Source organism: Coregonus lavaretus (genome assembly GCF_964263955.1).
Source record: "Coregonus lavaretus genome assembly, chromosome: 28".
NCBI classification, from domain to species: Eukaryota; Metazoa; Chordata; class Actinopteri; order Salmoniformes; family Salmonidae; genus Coregonus; species Coregonus lavaretus.
In genome coordinates this window covers 542,378-560,691 of record NC_140015.1, presented here as the reverse complement: position 1 = coordinate 560,691, position 18,314 = coordinate 542,378, and the positions used below count along the sequence as shown (strand labels likewise).

General features: G+C 41.5%; 1 protein-coding gene across 1 annotated transcript in view; it reads left to right on the top strand.

Annotated features, from left to right (window-relative positions):
- The window catches only part of asphd1 (aspartate beta-hydroxylase domain containing 1), a gene marked incomplete at both ends in the record, with an annotated part of 32,841 nt that extends 15,134 nt beyond the window's left edge, over window positions 1-17,707 (top strand). The window contains 4 exons of the mRNA XM_084145014.1: window positions 3,757-3,963; window positions 10,407-10,614; window positions 10,962-11,075; window positions 17,598-17,707. Coding sequence (XP_084001140.1) covers window positions 3,757-3,963; window positions 10,407-10,614; window positions 10,962-11,075; window positions 17,598-17,707 — 639 coding nt within the window. The remainder of the gene's footprint in view (window positions 1-3,756; window positions 3,964-10,406; window positions 10,615-10,961; window positions 11,076-17,597) is intronic.
- Window positions 17,708-18,314: the final 607 nt, after the last annotated feature.

Genomic DNA, 18,314 nt, shown 5'->3' with positions numbered 1-18,314 from the left:
TATGTTAGCACAGCTGAAAACTGTTGTGCTGATTAAAGAAGCAATAAAACGGGCCTTCTTGAGACTAGTTGAGTATCTGGAGCATCAGCAATTGAGGGTTCGATTACAGGCTCAAAATGGCCAGAAACAAATAACTTTCTTCTGAAACTCGTCAGTCTATTCTTGTTCTGAGAAATGAAGGCTATTTCTTCTGAGAAATTGCCAAGAATCTGAAGATCTCGTACAACGCTGTGTACTACTCCCTTCACAGAACAGCACTAACCGGCTCTAACCAGAATAGAAAGAGGAGTGGGAGGCCCCGGTGTACAACTGAGCAATAGGACAAAAACATTAGTGTCTAGTTTGAGAAACAAACGCCTCACAGGTCCTCAACTGGCAGCTTCATTAAATAGTACCCGCAAAACACCAGTCTCAACGTCAACAGTGAAGAGGCGACTCCGGGATGTTGATCTTCTAGGCAGAGTTGCAAAGAAAAATACAAATCTCAGACTGGCCAATAAAAATAAAAGATGGGCAGTCTGAGATATGGCTTTTTCTTTGCAACTCTGCCTAGAAGGTCAGCATCCCGTAGTCGCCTCTTCACTGTAGATGTTGAGACGGGTGTTTTGAGGGTACTCTTTAATGTAACTCTCCTTCTCAAAACACATTGGATGAGAAAGCCATAGGAAATTCCATTGCATGAGCCACATCAGTTAGCATCATTTGAATGAACATTCTACATTACCATGGAAAGTATTGCATCACGCACGGCAAGAGGTACCGATGCGCGAAGTCTGGAACCAACAGGACCCTCAACAGATAATAAATGTTACTGTTTATTATCTGTCACTTTATTCCTAGTTATATGTACATATCTACCTCAATTACCTCGTACCCCTGCACATCAACTTGGTACTGGTACCCCTTGTGTACAGTGAGGAAAAAAATTATTTGATCCCCTGCTGATTTTGTACGTTTGACCACTGACAAATAAATGATCAGTCTATAATTTTAATGGTAGGTTTATTTGAATAGTGAGAGACAGAATAACAACAAAAAAATCCAGAAAGACGCATGTCAACAATGTTCTAAATTGATTTGCATTTTAATGAGGGCTGCATGACCCCAGTCATGCAGCCCCTGCGGCGCATCCCCTTTGAACTGCGTGATGACGTCACAAAAGATCTCGGGTCACAGTTGGAGGTAGACATAATTGAGCCAGTCAATGCTGCCCCTGGATTTCAAACTTGGTCATTGCAACCAAAAGGTCAGGTGGGATCCGGACCTGTGTGGATCTCCGTGCTGTGAACATGGCCGTTTTCCCGGATAACTACCCCTTGCCTACAGCTGAGGAGCTGACCGCATAATTTCCAAAACTAAAAGCATTGTATTTGGGACAAATCATTCACTAAACCCTAAACCTCAACTACATCTCGTAATGAATAATGTGGAAATTGAGCATGTTGAGGTGACTAAACGTCTTGGAGTAACCCTGGATTGTAGACTGTCATGGTCAAAACGTATTGATACAACAGTAGCTAAGATGGGGAGATGTTTGTCCATAATAAAGTGCTGCTCTGCCTTTTTAACAACACTATCAACAAGGCAGGTCCTACAGGCCCTAGTTTTGTCTCACCTAGACTACTGTTCAGTAGTGTGGTCAGGTGCCACAAAGAGGGAAATAGGAAAATTGCAGTTGGCTCAGAACAAGGCAGCACAGCTGGCCCTTAAAAGTACACGGAGAGCTTACAGTAATGATATGCATGTCAATCTCTCATGGCTCAAAGTAGAGGAGAGATTGACGTCATCACTACTTGTTTTTGTAAGAAGTGTTGACAAGCTGAATGTACCGAGCTGTCTGTTTAAACTACTAGCACACAGCTCGGACACCCATGCACACCAGAGGTCTCTTCACAATCCCCAAGTCCAGAACAGACTATGGGAGGCGCAGAGTACTACACAGAGCCATGAGTACATGGAACTCTATTCCACATCAGGTAACTGATGCAAGCAGTAGAATCAGATTTTAAAAACTGGTAAAAAATGCACGTTATGGAACAGCGTGGACTGTGAAGAAACACACACAAAGGTACAGACATACGCATACATAGTAATATTGTTGTATGGTGGTATTATACATTCTGTATTGTACATTTTGTATTGTAGATACAGTTGAAGTCGGAAGTTTACATGCACCTTAGCCAAATACATTTAAACTCAGTTTTTCACAATTACTGACATTTAATCATAGTATAAATTCCCTGTCTTAGGTCAGTTAGGATCACCACTTTATTTTAAGAATGTGAAATGTCAGAATAATAGTAGAGAGAATTATTTATTTCAGCTTATATTTATTTCATCACATTCCTAGTGGGTCAGAAGTTTACATACACTCAATTAGTATTTGGTAGCATTGCCTTTAAGTTGTTTAACTTGGGTCAAACTTTTCGGGTAGCCTTCCACAAGCTTCCCACAATAAGTTGGGTGGATTTTGGCCCATTCCTCCTGACAGAGCTTGTGTAACTGAGTCAGGTTTGTAGGCCTCCTTGCTCGCACATGCTTTTTCAGTTCTGCCCTATAGGATTGAGGTCAGGGCTTTGTGATGGCCACTCCAATACCTTGACTTTGTTGTCCTTAAGCCATTTTGCCACAACTTTGGAAGTTTGCTTGGGGTCATTGTCCATTTGGAAGACACATTTGCGAGCAAGCTTTAACTTCCTGACTGATGTCTTGAGATGTTGCTTTAATATATCCACATAATTTTCCTTCCTCATGATGCCATCTATTTTGTGAAGTGCACCAGTCCCTCCTGCAGCAAAGCACCCCCACAGCATGATGCTGCCACCCCCGTGCTTCACGGTTGGGATGGTGTTCTTCGGCTTGCAAGCATCCCCCTTTTTCCTCCAAACATATAACGATGGTCATTATGGCCAAACAGTTCTATTTTTGTTTCATCAGACCAGAGGACATTTCGCCAGACCAAGTACAATCTTTGTCCCCATGTGCAGTTGCAAACCGTAGTCTGGCTTTTTTATGGCGGTTTTGGAGCAGTGGCTTCTTCCTTGCTGAGCGGCCTTGCAGGTTATGTCGAAATAGGACTTGTTTTACCGTGGATATAGATACTTTTGTACCTGTTTTCTCCAGCATCTTCACAAGGTCCCTTGCTGTTGTTCTGGGATTGATTTGCATCAGAAGCTGTTTTCCAAGCTGTTTAAAGGCAGTGTCAACTTAGTGTATGTAAACTTCTGACCCACTGGAATTGTGATACAGTGAATTATAAGTGAAATAATCTGTCTGTAAACAATTGCTGGAAAAATTACTTGTGTCATGCACAAGGTAGATGTCCTAACCGACTTTCCAAAACTTTAGTTTGTTAACAAGAAATGTGTGGAGTGGTTGGAAAATGAGTTTTAATGACTCCAACCTAAGTGTATGTAAACTTCCGACATTAACTGTATATAAGGTCCCACAGTTGACAGTGCATGTCAGAACAAAAACCAAGCCATGAGGTCGAAGGGATTGTCTGTAGAGCGCTAAGACAGGATTGTGTCGAGGCATAGATCTGGGGAAGGGTACCTCTCGGTGTATGTTTGGTGTCCTGGTGGTTGGGATTTAAAGAACAGAAAGAAAAAAGAAAAATAATACAAAAACATCCCTTGCATGTTTTTGTTTTCATCCTCAGTTTAAAACAATTACAATAAATATGTATTAACCAATGTCTGTTTTAGTTATTTCTCTAGAATGTATGACTCTTTCTCTGTGATTTGTCTTTCTCAGGCCACATTAAATGATCGCTCCTCCATCCAAAAGCCTCATCTCTTCTTCCTCCCAGATGTCCCCAGCATTCCTTTTTTCCCACGTGACGCCCATCGACATGACATTGAGGTCTTGGAGGCCAACTATCCCATAATCCTTGCAGAGTTCCAGGCAGTCTACCAGAGAGGCATTGATCCAAAGATGGGCTGGACCAGCCTGGGACCTAAGGTACACAAGCCTACAACTCCCAATGAGCATGTACCTGTTCAACACCTTTTAATTGTTCCTTCATCATTTCCTTGATTTAGTCACTGATCGGACAATTAAGTGAAAGCAAAGGTTCTCTTACATAGCTTTCACAGATCCAGTCATGTCACATCAGTTCTTCCAAAACACAGGGAGAAGGAATACATTTTTAATGTCTCCATATCCTCTGAGCCTGCACTACTAGTCCCACCCTACACACACATATTAGAAATTCGGCAGAAGTCATTCACTTCAAATGGGGGCAGTCTGCACTGTTGCAATCAAGCTGCTACTAAGCTTTGGTGCCGCAAGTTTGAACTTCCAACTCTTGCTATGCCACAATCCACCTGAAGTTGATTTAAAGTGGGGCTGAACTGACTAGCTACCCAATTTCTTTAGCCAATTCGCTTTAGCCGGCTGACCTGGTGTGCGACCTTAGCAAAGCTGCTTCAACGTTGGACATCTATGGGGCTAATTAGCAGTGATGGGGGGGAAAAAATCTATACAGTTACATGTCGAGATATTATTTTTGACGATATATCATATTGTATTATTTTGACAATATCGCAATATTATCTTTGCACTAGTTTGCTCTACCTGCACCAAAACTCCAGTATGTTTACTTCATAGCTTGTTCTCCATCTTCTTTTTAAATAGGGAGCCAATTCGTTTTCAGCACTTCTTTTTATTTTCATGACTGATCAAAACTCATTATCTCATGGCTCTCACTTGTCCCTCTGCAGCAGACATATGGTGAGCAATAAGTTTGGAACATCGAATCAATATAAAATCACAGTATCAAACCGCAATACGTATAGAATCAAGAGAATTGCAATTCATATCGTATCGTAAGGTCCCTGGCAATCCCAGCCCTACTAGTTAAGGACCGTCAAATAAATTACACTGTAAATGGGACAATATTTTCATGTTGCACACCTTTTATTTACATACATTTCTACAATTTACAATTTCAGCACAACAATCAACAATACAAGACACAGTTTTATACTTAATCAAAACAATAATAGCTGTCATTTAACACATTCCTCACCAGAGTCCTAAACTTCCCTATAGGCACCAGAGAATCAAAATGTGAAGAGCCTTGCAGGCCATTCCCAAAACTGGGGGGCATGAAAACTAAAGACTACAGGGACTTCAAGAGTTAACCAACGCTGTGAACGGGTTTGGTATGCTGGAAGCTTGTGGAGCAGAGCTTTGTAAGGTTGTCCAGCCAACCTTCTGATACAGTGATTTAGTATTAAACCTGTCAGCTGTGATAAAGTAAAGCGCTGTGGTAAACTGCACCAAGGGTTTTAGAGTAGTGGCTGCATTCTGATGTCATCATAGTTGAGAACTGGCAGGAAGGTTGACTGTACAATCTGCTTCCTGCTGTTTAAGGAGAGGCATGGTCTGTTAAATAAAAAAAAAGCTCACTTTAAATATCAGCATCTTAACTATCTCATCCGTATGTTTTTTTTAAACGTTCAATGTTTGTCTATCCAAATGCCCAGATATTTATAGGTGCAAACTCGATCGATGAGAGAACATCCAATTAATAAATGTTTAATCCATCTGAGACATTTTTGCATGAATTAGAAAACAACATATTTAATTTTGCCTGCATTAAGTACAAGTTTTAAGTCAACAAGGGCTTTCTGTATGGCAAAAAGCTTGGTCAACAGTTGAGGCAATGGTATACGTAACCATATCGTCTGAATACAGATGAATGTTACAGGTTTTAACAGATATACCAATATTATTTAAAGAACAGGTCCCAGTATCGACCCTTGCAGTACACCTTTCATAATACCGAGGAAACTAGACTTGACACCATCAGGAAATACACATTGTGTTCTGTCTGTCAAGTAATTCTTAAACCACTTGGAAGAAGCCTGATCTAGGCCCAATTCAGACAACCTATGAATGAGTAGGTAATGGTCGACAGTGTCGAAGGCCTTGGACAGGTCTATAAATAAGGCAGCACAATGTTTTTTATGATCTAAGCAATTTAACATACAGTGGCTTGCGAAAGTATTCACCCCAGTTGGCATTTTTCCTATTTTGTTGCCTTACAACCTGGAATTTAAATATATTTTTTGGGGGGGGTTGTATCATTTGATTTACACAACATGCCTACCACTTTGAAGATGCAAAATATATATTTTGGTGAAACAAACAAGAAATAAGACAAAAAAACAGAACTTGAGTGTGCATAACTATTCACCCCCCCCCCCCCCCCCCCCCCCCCCCCCCCCCCAAAGTCAATACTTTGTAGAGCCACCTTTTGCAGCAATTACAGCTGCAAGTCTCTTGGGGTATAAGCTTGGCACATCTAGCCACTGGGTTTTTTCCCATTCTTCAAGGCAAAAATGCTCCAGCTCCTTCAAGTTGGATGGGTTCCGCTGGTGTACAGCAATCTTTAAGTCATACCACAGATTCTCAATTGGATTGAGGTCTGGGCTTTGACTAGGCCATTCCAAGACATTTAAATGTTTATCCTTAAACCACGTGAGTGTTGCTTTAGCAGTATGCTTAGGGTTATTGTCCTGCTGGAACCTCTGTCCCAGTCTTAAATCTCTGGAAGACTGAAACAGGTTTCCCTCAAGAATTTCCCTGTATTTAGCACCCTCCATCATTCCTTCAATTCTGACAAGTTTCCCAGTCCCTGCCGATGAAAAACATCCCCACAGCATGATGCTGCCACCACCGTGTTCTCGGGGTGATGAGAGGTGTTGGGTTTGCGCCAGACATAGCGTTTTCCTTGATGGCCAAAAAGCTCAATTTTAGTCTCATCTGACCAGAGTACCTTCTTCCATATGTTTGGGGAGTCTCCCACATGCCTTTTGGCAAACACCAAACGTGTTTGCTTATTTATTTCCTTAAACAATGGCTTTTTCCTGGCCACTCTTCCATAAGGCCCAGCTCTGTGGAGTGTACTGCTTAAAGTGGTCCTTTGGACAGATACTCCAATCTCCGCTGTGGAGCTTTGCAGCTCCTTCAGGGTTATCTTTGGTCTCTTTGTTGCCTCTCTGATTAATGCACTCCTTGCCTGGTCCGTGAGTTTTGGTGGGTGGCCCTCTCTTGGCAGGTTTGTTGTGGTGCCATATTCTTTCCATTTTTTAATAATGGATTTAATGGTGCTCCGTGAGATGTTCAAAGTTTCAGATATTTTTTTATAACCCAACCCTGATCTGTACTTCTCCACAACTTTGTCCCTGACCTGTTTGGAGAGCTCCTTGGTCTTCATGGTGTCACTTGCTTGGTGGTGCCTCTTGCTTAGTGGTGTTGCAGACTCTGGGGCCTTTCAGAACATGTGTGTATATATACTGAGATCATGTGACAGATCATGTGACACTTAGATTGCCCACAGGTGGACTTTATTTAACTAATTATGTGACTTCTGAAGGTAATTGGTTGCACCAGATCTTATTTAGGGGCTTCATAGCAAACGGGGTGAATACATATGCACGCACCACTTTTCAGTTATTTATTTATTTGAAACAAGTTCTTTTTTAATTTCACTTCACCAATTTGGACTATTTTGTGTATGTCCATTACATGAAATCTAAATAAAAATCAATTTAAATTACAGGTTGTAATGCAACAAAATAGGTAAAACGCCAAGGGGGATGAATACTTTTGCAAGGCACTGTATAATCTAAGACAAGCGTAGCAGCTGAAATGATGCTATGTCCAGGTCTAAAACCAGATTGGTGCACATTAAGAATAGAATGAGAAGTTAAAAGTTATTCGCTGAGGCACGATAACTACCATCCAATTTATCTAAGTCAAAATGGGCTCCGCTTTTGTGTAGGGGGAGGACATGTGCCGCTTTCCATATCTTAGGGATGATACCAGAAACAATTAAGTTAAAAATATAGGTTCATGTTTATTCAATAAGTGGGGCAGAGAGCTGTAGTAAGAAGGGCTCAAGCGAATTAGCCCCTTTGATTTTTACATGAATTTTTAGCAAGGCACATAGTACATAAAATGGTTGAAAATAAAGAATGTGTGCCTAGGAGTGGATCATTCTCTGCAAGCTCTTTTTTTTGTTGTTGATTATTTTAATAAAAGGACTCCCTCTAGTGGAATTAAAGGAATTTTCAGAAACGAGTCTTTCAAATAGGTGGCCAGCTGAGGCAAAATGGTTATTAAAAGCATCACACATTTTTATTTGATCTATTATAGGACCAGAGACTGTCATAACCTGCTGGGGCAAGTTCTTAATTTTCCGTATTGACTGACCTTCATTTCTTAAAGTAATGATGGACTGTTGTTTCTCTTTGCTTATTTGAGCTGTTCTTGCCATAATATGGACTGATTAGCTCAAACATATTAAGAAGGAATCAAATTCCACAAATTAACTTTTAAGAAGGCACACCTGTTAATTGAAATGCATTCCAGTTGACTACCTCATGAAGCTGGTTGAGAGAATGCCAAGCGTGTGCAAAGCTGTCATCAAGGCAAAGGGTGGCTATTTGAAGAATCTCAAATATAAAATATATTTTGATTTGTTTAACACTTCTTTGGTTACTACATGATTCCATTTGTTATTTCATAATTTTTATGTCTTCATTATTATTCTACAATGTAAAAAATAGTAAAAATAAAGAAAAATCCTTGAATGATGTAGTGGAAATTCTAATCAATAATGAGGAGAGACAGGGTCAATCACCAATCAGGATATGACTTTATTCAAAATTTAGCAACAAGGCTGAGAGACCCGACACAAAGAATAGAAATATATTTTATAGCAAAGATACACCCTCTTAGTCTACATGATAAATAACAGATGTATGGAAGGTGAGACTTGATATATGAGAAAGGAGTATCTCCCAGCCAGATAGCATTTGCCGTGAAGACTGTTCTTATTGTACAGAAACCAGAGTTTGGCCCCCAAAACAAGCTTCCTCTCATCATTATCCATACCCGAGCCATCTCTCTCTGGTACCTCATTACACAAACACCAACTCATTCTATGGAATGCCTGCTGTAGGTTTTATCACCTAAGGCATTGTAAATCTACTGTCAGTGTTAACACAGACATGAGAGTTTCTAAGAACCCTATTCTATTGCAGAAAACAACAATTTGATGCAATAACAGTATTGTAACACAATCTTGTAATTTTTGCTCTCACAATGAGTAGGTGTGTCCAAACTTTTAGACTGGTAGTGTATAAACATTAGAACCCGTCAGAGTCCGGCACAGTTATATTTAACCAAGACCAAGTGAGAAGCCAGGATTACTAATAAATCATTTTAGAAATCAAACTTCTGGTATTTACATGAATCAGTCCAAGGCTACAGCTGCAGGATTTCAGATCAGATGGTCAGTCTCTAGCGCAAACATGCTATGTTCAGTAGGTAACCCCTTGTTTAAAAATACTGTAGGTCTGGCTTGAAATGGTATAAGATTTAAAACAATAGAGCCAGGACTGAAATCCCATCACTTGTTTAGTATATTTGCAATATTAGAACTCAGCATTCTAGCTCCTCCTCTATTCAGGTGGGAGCCGTCCCTTTTTGAGAACTCACAAAATAAATCAGTTGTCGATAAAATCCAACACTTTTTCGGGTCAAAGTTTCGATTTCATCCACAAGTCCAGTGCAAATAGCCGAGAAAAACGATCAACTCCACGACCGTATGTTGGGATAGGGCCGGAAAGGACAATCTGCTTGCCATTAGCCTGTCCCGCAGGTATTCGAAGTTCCAGCTCACCTCCTCCGATTGCCACAACTTACCCCAAGGCAAAAATGTTGACTATATTAGGCCACACAGCTACAATGATGCACTTTCATGCTAGGTTTAGGACCTCATATTGAAACTTATAGAGACCCCAACTGATATATAGAAAAATTTTTAAATTAACAACTTTGGTTTAGAGACAAGCATCATGCATGAAACCTCTAGCAATAAATTAATTTGACTTGGTGAAAATATGTTTTTTGGACCTAACTTGCTTACCATTTTTTTCCATGTGGTTTCTTCCTTCATTGACTCAATGAAATGATGACCTCTTCCTACATATTTGGTCAAATGATTCATTTTGTGTATGGTTTCCTAGAAACGTACCCCTTTGGCTCAATTTACCCCACTCTCCCCTAGGCTCTATCGATGATTATAAATAATGACACTCAAATGTAATTATTAAACTAAATACCAGCCTACAAAAGCCACATGGCTAAGTTCTCCTTATTTGTATAGTGGAAAAGGATTGGAAAAACATTATCAGAACTATAAAATTGTCATACATAAAGAAATAAGTGCTCACATGCATGCAGTGCAGCAGTTCAAAACACATACAATACAAACACGTGTGGGTACATGGGTTTGAAATAGCTGTGTTTGTATGTTGCAGTGGTGTGCGTAACATTTATTTAACAAAGTTTTGCCTATGTGTAACATGTCTATGTGTCTCTCCCAGGGCCAAGCCGTGTTCCCCTTGTACAGCGCAGGCGTGTGTGTAGCAGGGAACTGCCGCTCCTGTCCCTGCACCTACCGCACTCTTCTCTCCTTGCGCACCTTCATAAGCAGCAACTCCCTGGGGGGCGCCGGGTTCTGGCTGCTAGTGCCTGGGGCCACTCTAGGGGGAGTATATGGCCCCACCAATACTTGCCTACGCTGCCACCTTGGTGAGTGAGACAGACATGTTCCACCCCACATATCATTAGGTCTCAGTATGGTTCTTGACAATTTGGGAAAGTTTTGCTTACATGCTCTCTGTGCATGATTTTGGCCATTAAATGTGCAGTCTAATATTAACGATAATTGAAAATAATGATATACCGTTTGATAAATAAATGCCTCATGAGCTTAGGTCAACTATCTAACTCCATCATAACCCAAAAAATGAGGTTGTTTTACTTCACTGTTTGTTAACAAAGTGTTAGTATGCAAGTCAAGTGTACCATATACAATGCAAATCAGTGTAATTATATAATTGCCATGAATCTATCCTTTTGACACCACCACTTTTTAGGAGTGCAGACCCCACCTCAGTGTGCGCTGGTGGTGGGAGGAGAGCCTCAGTGCTGGTCAGAGGGACACTGCCTCCTGGTGGATGACTCCTTCCTGCACACTGTCTCCCACAATGGTCAGTCAACTCCACCTCCCATAACAAGGCAGTCACTCTCCAAACAAACTCAAGCTGTACTCAGATTCCAGTTCCCTTTCAGTCAGTCAATTTCGGTACAACATATATGGGGAGTCGCACTCTCGCGACTTGGGTTGACGGATCTAAAATCACGCTTGGCAAAGCCAATGAAATCCGCGCCTCGCTGGAAGCCCCGCCTTCCACAGGTGATAAGCGTAAGGCTCGGATTCATTCCTTCAATTATTCCGCTCTTAACCTCAGTGTAAACAGGAACGATTCACGCTACTAAAACAAACAATTGCAACAAGAGACTGTCTTACATAGCGCCAACTTAACATGTCCCTTAGACAGCGTGCTCTCCCCTTGGACATTCAGTGCGGAAGTTTGTATGGTTCTCATATGTTTCCTAATGATGAACAATTAGTTATTCTTCGGATTGCTTGACCTTGCTCTAGCAATAAGTAAGATGGCTAACACGACCAAAACAATGAAGGCTAAGAAGCCAATATACTCACGTTTGTTGTCTTGTATGTTTCGGCTCGGTGCATGCTCAGGCTGCCCTCACTTGAATCTGTTCGTGTGTGAGACTAGCGGACACTGTCCCCTACTAGTCCGCGGCGCAGGTTCTCTTGACAATCGTGTAGCATTCTTTAGAGGGCTTTGTGTGTCTGATGGTGACTTCCTCTCTCGGGTGCCCGTACCTCTGCTGAGTTTGAGCTGAGGGACGTGGAGATGGATTGGGTCATTGGTCGGGTCGAATGTCTTCCGGCTCCTGTGCGCTCTGTGGCCGGTTATGGTCCAAAGTAGACGTTCAAAACCAATCTAGTTAACAAGCGCTGCATAGCGTGCTAGCCAGGTTAGCTAACTCGCAGATTCGGGCTAGCTATTCAGGCTTCCTAACGGCGGAATTGCTTGGGTAGCTCTTGTTTAGTATATGTAGCTAGCGTTAAGACGCTTGGTTATTCTAAATATAAACGGACCATGCTGCGGTCAAAGAGGCTAGGTTGCCCTTAGTTAGAAGATGTAATCCGGAGACAGGTGTTTTATACAACAACCTTCTGTGTGTTCTCTATTCGACTCCATCTGCATATTTGCAATCAAACACCAGAATTTTAGTAAATCAATTTAATGTACACCATCACAATACAGCCATTATTTATTTTAGTCAGGCCTAAAGAAATATTTGATATGAAGAAAATGTATTTCAGAAGAACAGAATATGAGTCGGCCTGCTGTAGGCCTACAGTATGTTAACTGGCTATGCTCCATGCCATAGGCTGTAGGCTTGTTCATTTAGCTGACAAAATATGCTTCTAAGTCCCGTGCCATTATTTAATTTGATAGTAAGAAGAATATAATTGAATATTGAACTTAGCTGAATAAAATAGAAGGGATATTTTACATTTCAGTCATTTAGCAGACGCTCTTATCCAGAGCGACTTACAGTTAGTGCATACATTATTAATTTATTTTCATACTGGCCCCCCGTGGGAATCGAACCCACAACCCTGGTGTTGCAAACGCCATGCTCTACCAACTAAGCTAAATCCCTGCCAGCCATTCCCTCCCCTACCCTGGACGACACCGGGCCAATTGTGCGCCGCCCCATGGGTCTCCCGGTGGCGGCCGGCTACGACAGAGCCTGGATTCGAACCAGGATCTCTAGTGGCACAGCTAGCACTGCGATGCAGTGCCTTAGACCACTGCGCCATTGGAGCGAGTGAAGTGGTTGTTGAGCATGAAAGCAATAATTTGAAACAGGTCCTGTATGCTAGATTTAGAGTTATTTGGCAACTTTAGTTGTGAATTATACAAACCTTAGAATGTCTTTGAAATCAAAACGTATATAGGCTGCATGGTGTGACTACAGGCTATTGATGATTTGAGAAAGTAGCAAAAAAAAGCTTGCAAGCTGTTCTCTCATCAAGTGATCATATTTTCACCCATCAGACTATTCTCTATTTAATCTTGTCTTTACTAATATGTAAAATTAGTTTGGATTTAGAATGGCCCATGGGCAGGGAAAAAAAATACGTAATCTGTATTTACTAGAATAGCGAATGGAGGCCACGCACTTTCCCGCCGGTCCGTTTTGTAGGCTACTTCGGATTTATATATTCTAAGGCATGTGCTTTAAGAAATAAATATAAGAACACTTATTTCACTCTATGCATCAACCACTGTTTGAGGAGCATGCTCTCCCTGCCTGACAGGTGATATTCCGCCCAAACTCTATATGCCATGGGCTCATCAACTTTGTTCCTGCAGCTACCCAGTGCTTAATTTGGGAAACCAAGTGAAATCTGTTCGGGAACATCAATAGTAACATGTTTCACAACTAAACATATTTCACTAACCTGTTGACAGCCCGTCTGCGCGCTCGAGCAAGGAATAAAGGACAGAGAAGGAAATGGAAACGCATGGTGGTGAGATTCTGTATAGCTAAAGGTAATGTGTCATCCAATTAAAAATCCCTATTACTAGGCTGTTCAAAATCAAATACAAATTCACTAATTGTAGGCTAACTGTAAGCCTCCCTGCACAATCAATGAACCAACAGCATCGCCTAGGGCTATACCATGTCTCCCAGACTCATGGATATATATTTTGGAGCATAGCATAAGGAAACCAGTCCATCCAGTATACATAATAGTACAGTCCACACTCAAAGGCTAAACCAATTATGTACCAAAGACATCTTCAATCAGTTTTGTTTTATGTTTTTCTGCCATGCCTAATATGCGGTAGGCTGTGTATTGTATAATGGCACAATCCTAATTTTAATTCAGGTGTCTTTCAGGCTTGGGCTCATAACCCTATGTACAGTGGGGAGAACAAGTATTTGATACACTGCCGATTTTGCAGGTTTTCCTAGAGGTCTGTAATTATGTAGAGGTCTGTAATTTTTATCATAGGTACACTTCAACTGTGAGAGACGGAATCTAAAACAAAAATCCAGAAAATCACATTGTATGATTTTACAGTAATTAATTTGCATTTTATTGCATGACATAAGTATTTGATACATCAGAAAAGCAGAACTTAATATTTGGTACAGAAACCTTTGTTTGCAATTACAGAGATCATACGTTTCCTGTAGGTCTTGACCAGGTTTGCACACACTGCAGCAGGGATTTTGGCCCACTCCTCCATACAGACCTTCTCCAGATCCTTCAGGTTTCGGGGCTGTCGCTGGGCAATACGGACTTTCAGCTCCCTCCAAAGATTTTCTATTGGGTTCAGGTCTGGAGACTGGCTAGGCCACTCCAGGACCTTGAGATGCTTCTTACGGAGCCACTCCTTAGTTGCCCTGGCTGTGTGTTTCGGGTCGTTGTCATGCTGGAAGACCCAGCCACGACCCATCTTCAATGCTCTTACTGAGGGAAGGAGGTTGTTGGCCAAGATCTCGCGATACATGGCCCCATCCATCCTCCCCTCAATACGGTGCAGTCATCCTGTCCCCTTTGCAGAAAAGCATCCCCAAAGAATGATGTTTCCACCTCCATGCTTCACGGTTGGGATGGTGTTCTTGGGGTTGTACTCATTCTTCTTCTTCCTCCAAACACGGCGAGTGGAGTTTAGACCAAAAAGCTCTATTTTTGTCTCATCAGACAACATGACCTTCTCCCATTCCTCCTCTGGATCATCCAGATGGTCATTGGCAAACTTCAGATGGGCCTGGACATGCGCTGGCTTGAGCAGGGGGACCTTGCGTGCGCTGCAGGATTTTAATCCATGACGGCGTAGTATGTTACTAATGCTTTTCTTTGAGACTGTGGTCCCAGCTCTCTTCAGGTCATTGACCAGGTCCTGCCGTGTAGTTCTGGGCTGATCCCTCACCTTCCTCATGATCATTGATGCCCCACGAGGTGAGATCTTGCATGGAGCCCCAGACCGAGGGTGATTGACCGTCATCTTGAACTTCTTCAATTTTCTAATAATTGCTCCAACAGTTGTTGCATTCTCACCAAGATGCTTGCCTATTGTCCTGTAGCCCATCCCAGCCTTGTGCAGGTCTATAATTTTATCCCTGATGTCCGTACACAGCTCTCTGGTCTTGGCCATTGTGGAGAGGTTGGAGTCTGTTTGATTGAGTGTGTGGACAGGTGTCTTTTATACAGGTAACGAGTTCAAACAGGTGCTGTTAATACAGGTAATGAGTGGAGAACAGGAGGGCTTCTTAAAGAAAAACTAACAGGTCTGTGAGAGCCGGAATTCTTACTGGTTGGTAGGTGATCAAATACTTATGTCATGCAATAAAATGCAAATTAATTACTTAAAAATCATACAATGTGATTTTCTGGATTTTTGTTTTAGATTCCGTCTCTCACAGTTGAAGTGTACCTATGATAAAAATTACAGACCTCTACATGCTTTGTAAGTAGGAAAACCTGCAAAATCGGCAGTGTATCAAATACTTGTTCTCCCCACTGTATATGCATAAGCTCTAATATGGTATGGGTGTTTTGAATTAATCATCCCCTTAGAAAGCGCTGTCCATTTCGTTGTGTTAGGCTTTGAAACAACATCCACAACAACCATGTTTTACACTATTTCAACCTGCTGTTGAATTTCTTTCTTCAAATTGATCATCACATTGAGGTGAGTTTTTTAGAAAGTACAACAGGCCTACTGTTTTGATAAAGTGTTTGATGTGATTTTCGATTGCATTGATGTCAGAGTGGTTAGAGGGACAATAGAGCTCTGAGTACCAGGCCATTAGGACCTGATGGTAGTTAGCAAGTTGGGTACTACTAAAGCATGTCCAGAGTGCATAAACAAGATTACCGTGGCTCAACAGTCACATGGAATTTTACTGCCGTCATGACTCATGACTGCTTGTGTGGCGGTAACATGGTCACCACAACAGCCCTATTTATGACTATAACTACTCTTCACTGAATGAGGGAAATGAGGTACAACACCTGTTTGGCCCTGCACAGCCAGTTCCTGTGCTCGGTGAAGAGTGGTATTAAATTGAAAGAATGAATCCGAGCCTCATGCTTATCACCTGTGGAAGTCAGGGCTTCCAGCAAGGCGCAGATTTCATTGGTCTTGTCAGGTTTGACTTTAGATCCTTCAACCGAAGTCACGAGAGTGTGACTCCTCATGTTGTACCTCATTTCCCTCCTCATTGGGACAGTAGTTATAGTCATAACGCTACGTTCTACAGTAGCTGTGTCTGACTTCTCATACTAGATCCTAGTTAATAAACTTTTTAGATGTGTAAAAATAGAACATTTTGTCACCGGTTCCAATTTATATTACTAGCAAATAAATAAATAAATAATAAATATCAAAGTGTTTGCCAACCTTCATAAATTGGTCAATGGTTTTTCGGGTTCTCAGAAATGGCCAGGCATACATTATTTATTTTTTAAGATATAATCTTAGGCCAGGATTCAATCAGATCAGCTATAACCTGCGTTAGCCGTCAAGCGCATAGCTTTTCATTGCTTTTGTTTAGGCGGTGTCAGAGGTGTAACTGCGTTAGAGCTGCCAAATCCACAAGCGGCTTCTATTGCGGACATTACCATTAGATGCACATGGAATGTATGATGTAATCTACACCTTGATTAGGCTGATATACAGGACACTGTGTCCAAAACATTAGGAACACCTTCCTGATATTGAGTTGCACCCCATTTTGCCCTCAGATCAGCCTCAATTCGTCAGGGCATGGACTCTACAAGGTGCCGAAAGCATTCCACAGGGATTCTGGCCCATGTTGGCTCTAATGCTTGTGTCAAGTTGGCTGGATGTCCATTGGTTGGTGGACCATTCTTGATACACACGGGAAACTGTTGAACATGAAAAACCCAGCAGCGTTGCAGTTCTTGACTCAAACCGGTGCGCCTGGCACTTACTGCCCTACCCCGTTCAAAGGCTCTTAAATATTTTGTCTTGCCCATTCACTGTCTGAATGGCAAACATACACAAGGCATCTTTAACCTGTCTCCTCCCCTTCATCTACACTGATTGAAGTGGATTTAACAGGTGACATCAATAAGGTATCATAGCTTTCACCTGGTCAGTCTGTCATGGAAAGAGCAGGTGTTCCTAATTTGAGTGTTATTATTTCTATATAACACTTTCTCATTCTGAGCTTGAAAAAACTGAGCATAAAACAAGACTTTGCCCTTTTAGAGCACTAGATGGTAGTAAGCAGTAGTTTCGCAGACAACAGTACTGAGAATTCGGACAGTGTGTGTGAGCATTGGTTACAGTCCCATCCACTCTGTTCAATTTTGGAAGCTAACTCCATAACCACAAGTGCATTATCTGTACAAAGACTGGCATTCAATCTGAGGTGGGTTAAGGAGCAACGCACTATAACAGACTTCTAAAGGTAATTTATGTTTGAGACAACATTCTTACCATGAATGCAATCTCTGTGAACGTCGGGGAAAATGCCTTTAAAAGGCGCATTGTCCGCTGTATAGTGGCTGCTCTATAATACGGCTTTGATTGAATCTCCGCCTTAGTTTATAATGTTTCCTTGTTTTTGTTTTTTTCGTGAAGGGGTGGCAGAGGACGGACCACGGGTGATTTTCAGTGTGGACCTCTGGCATCCAAATGTGGCTGCAGCAGAAAGACAGGCCCTGGACTACATTTTCTGCCCTGACCAATGAACTACAACTCCCACTGTGCACATGTTCTAGTTCTGCTCCACCCTTCTTTGATATGAGGGAAAGGTGCCCAAACCTAGTCTTAAGGGCTGTGCTCTTCAACCTCAATGTTCATCCAGTCCGAGTATCACTGTGTGTTACTAGTGAATCAACGGAAACAGTCCAAATAGCCAAAGGGAGCTTACCCACTGGGCACAGATGTCAGTTCAATGTTTAGTTTTGATTAACATTTGGTTGAGTTGTCAACTAAGCTGAATTCAATGTGAAAATAAATCAATCACAGTGTCATTGGATTTAGGTAAAAAGTTGGGTGAAAAAAAGACTACATTTCCTTATGTTGACTTTTTTTTTTAAATTCATGTTGATTCAACATCATGACATTTCATTTTTTGTTTTTGAAATGACGTGTAAACAACGTTGATTCAACCAGTTTTGCCCAGTGGTTAGAAACAGAATAAAGGTACAGTCATCTAAGATCAGAACTGGTCTTTGCTGCTTTAAACTGCACACGTGCACTCACACACACACATTTGGACTGCACTATGTTAATAGCAAAACACATACACACAGATTACTTTGTGGGACGATCACAGCTTTTTGATAGGTGACC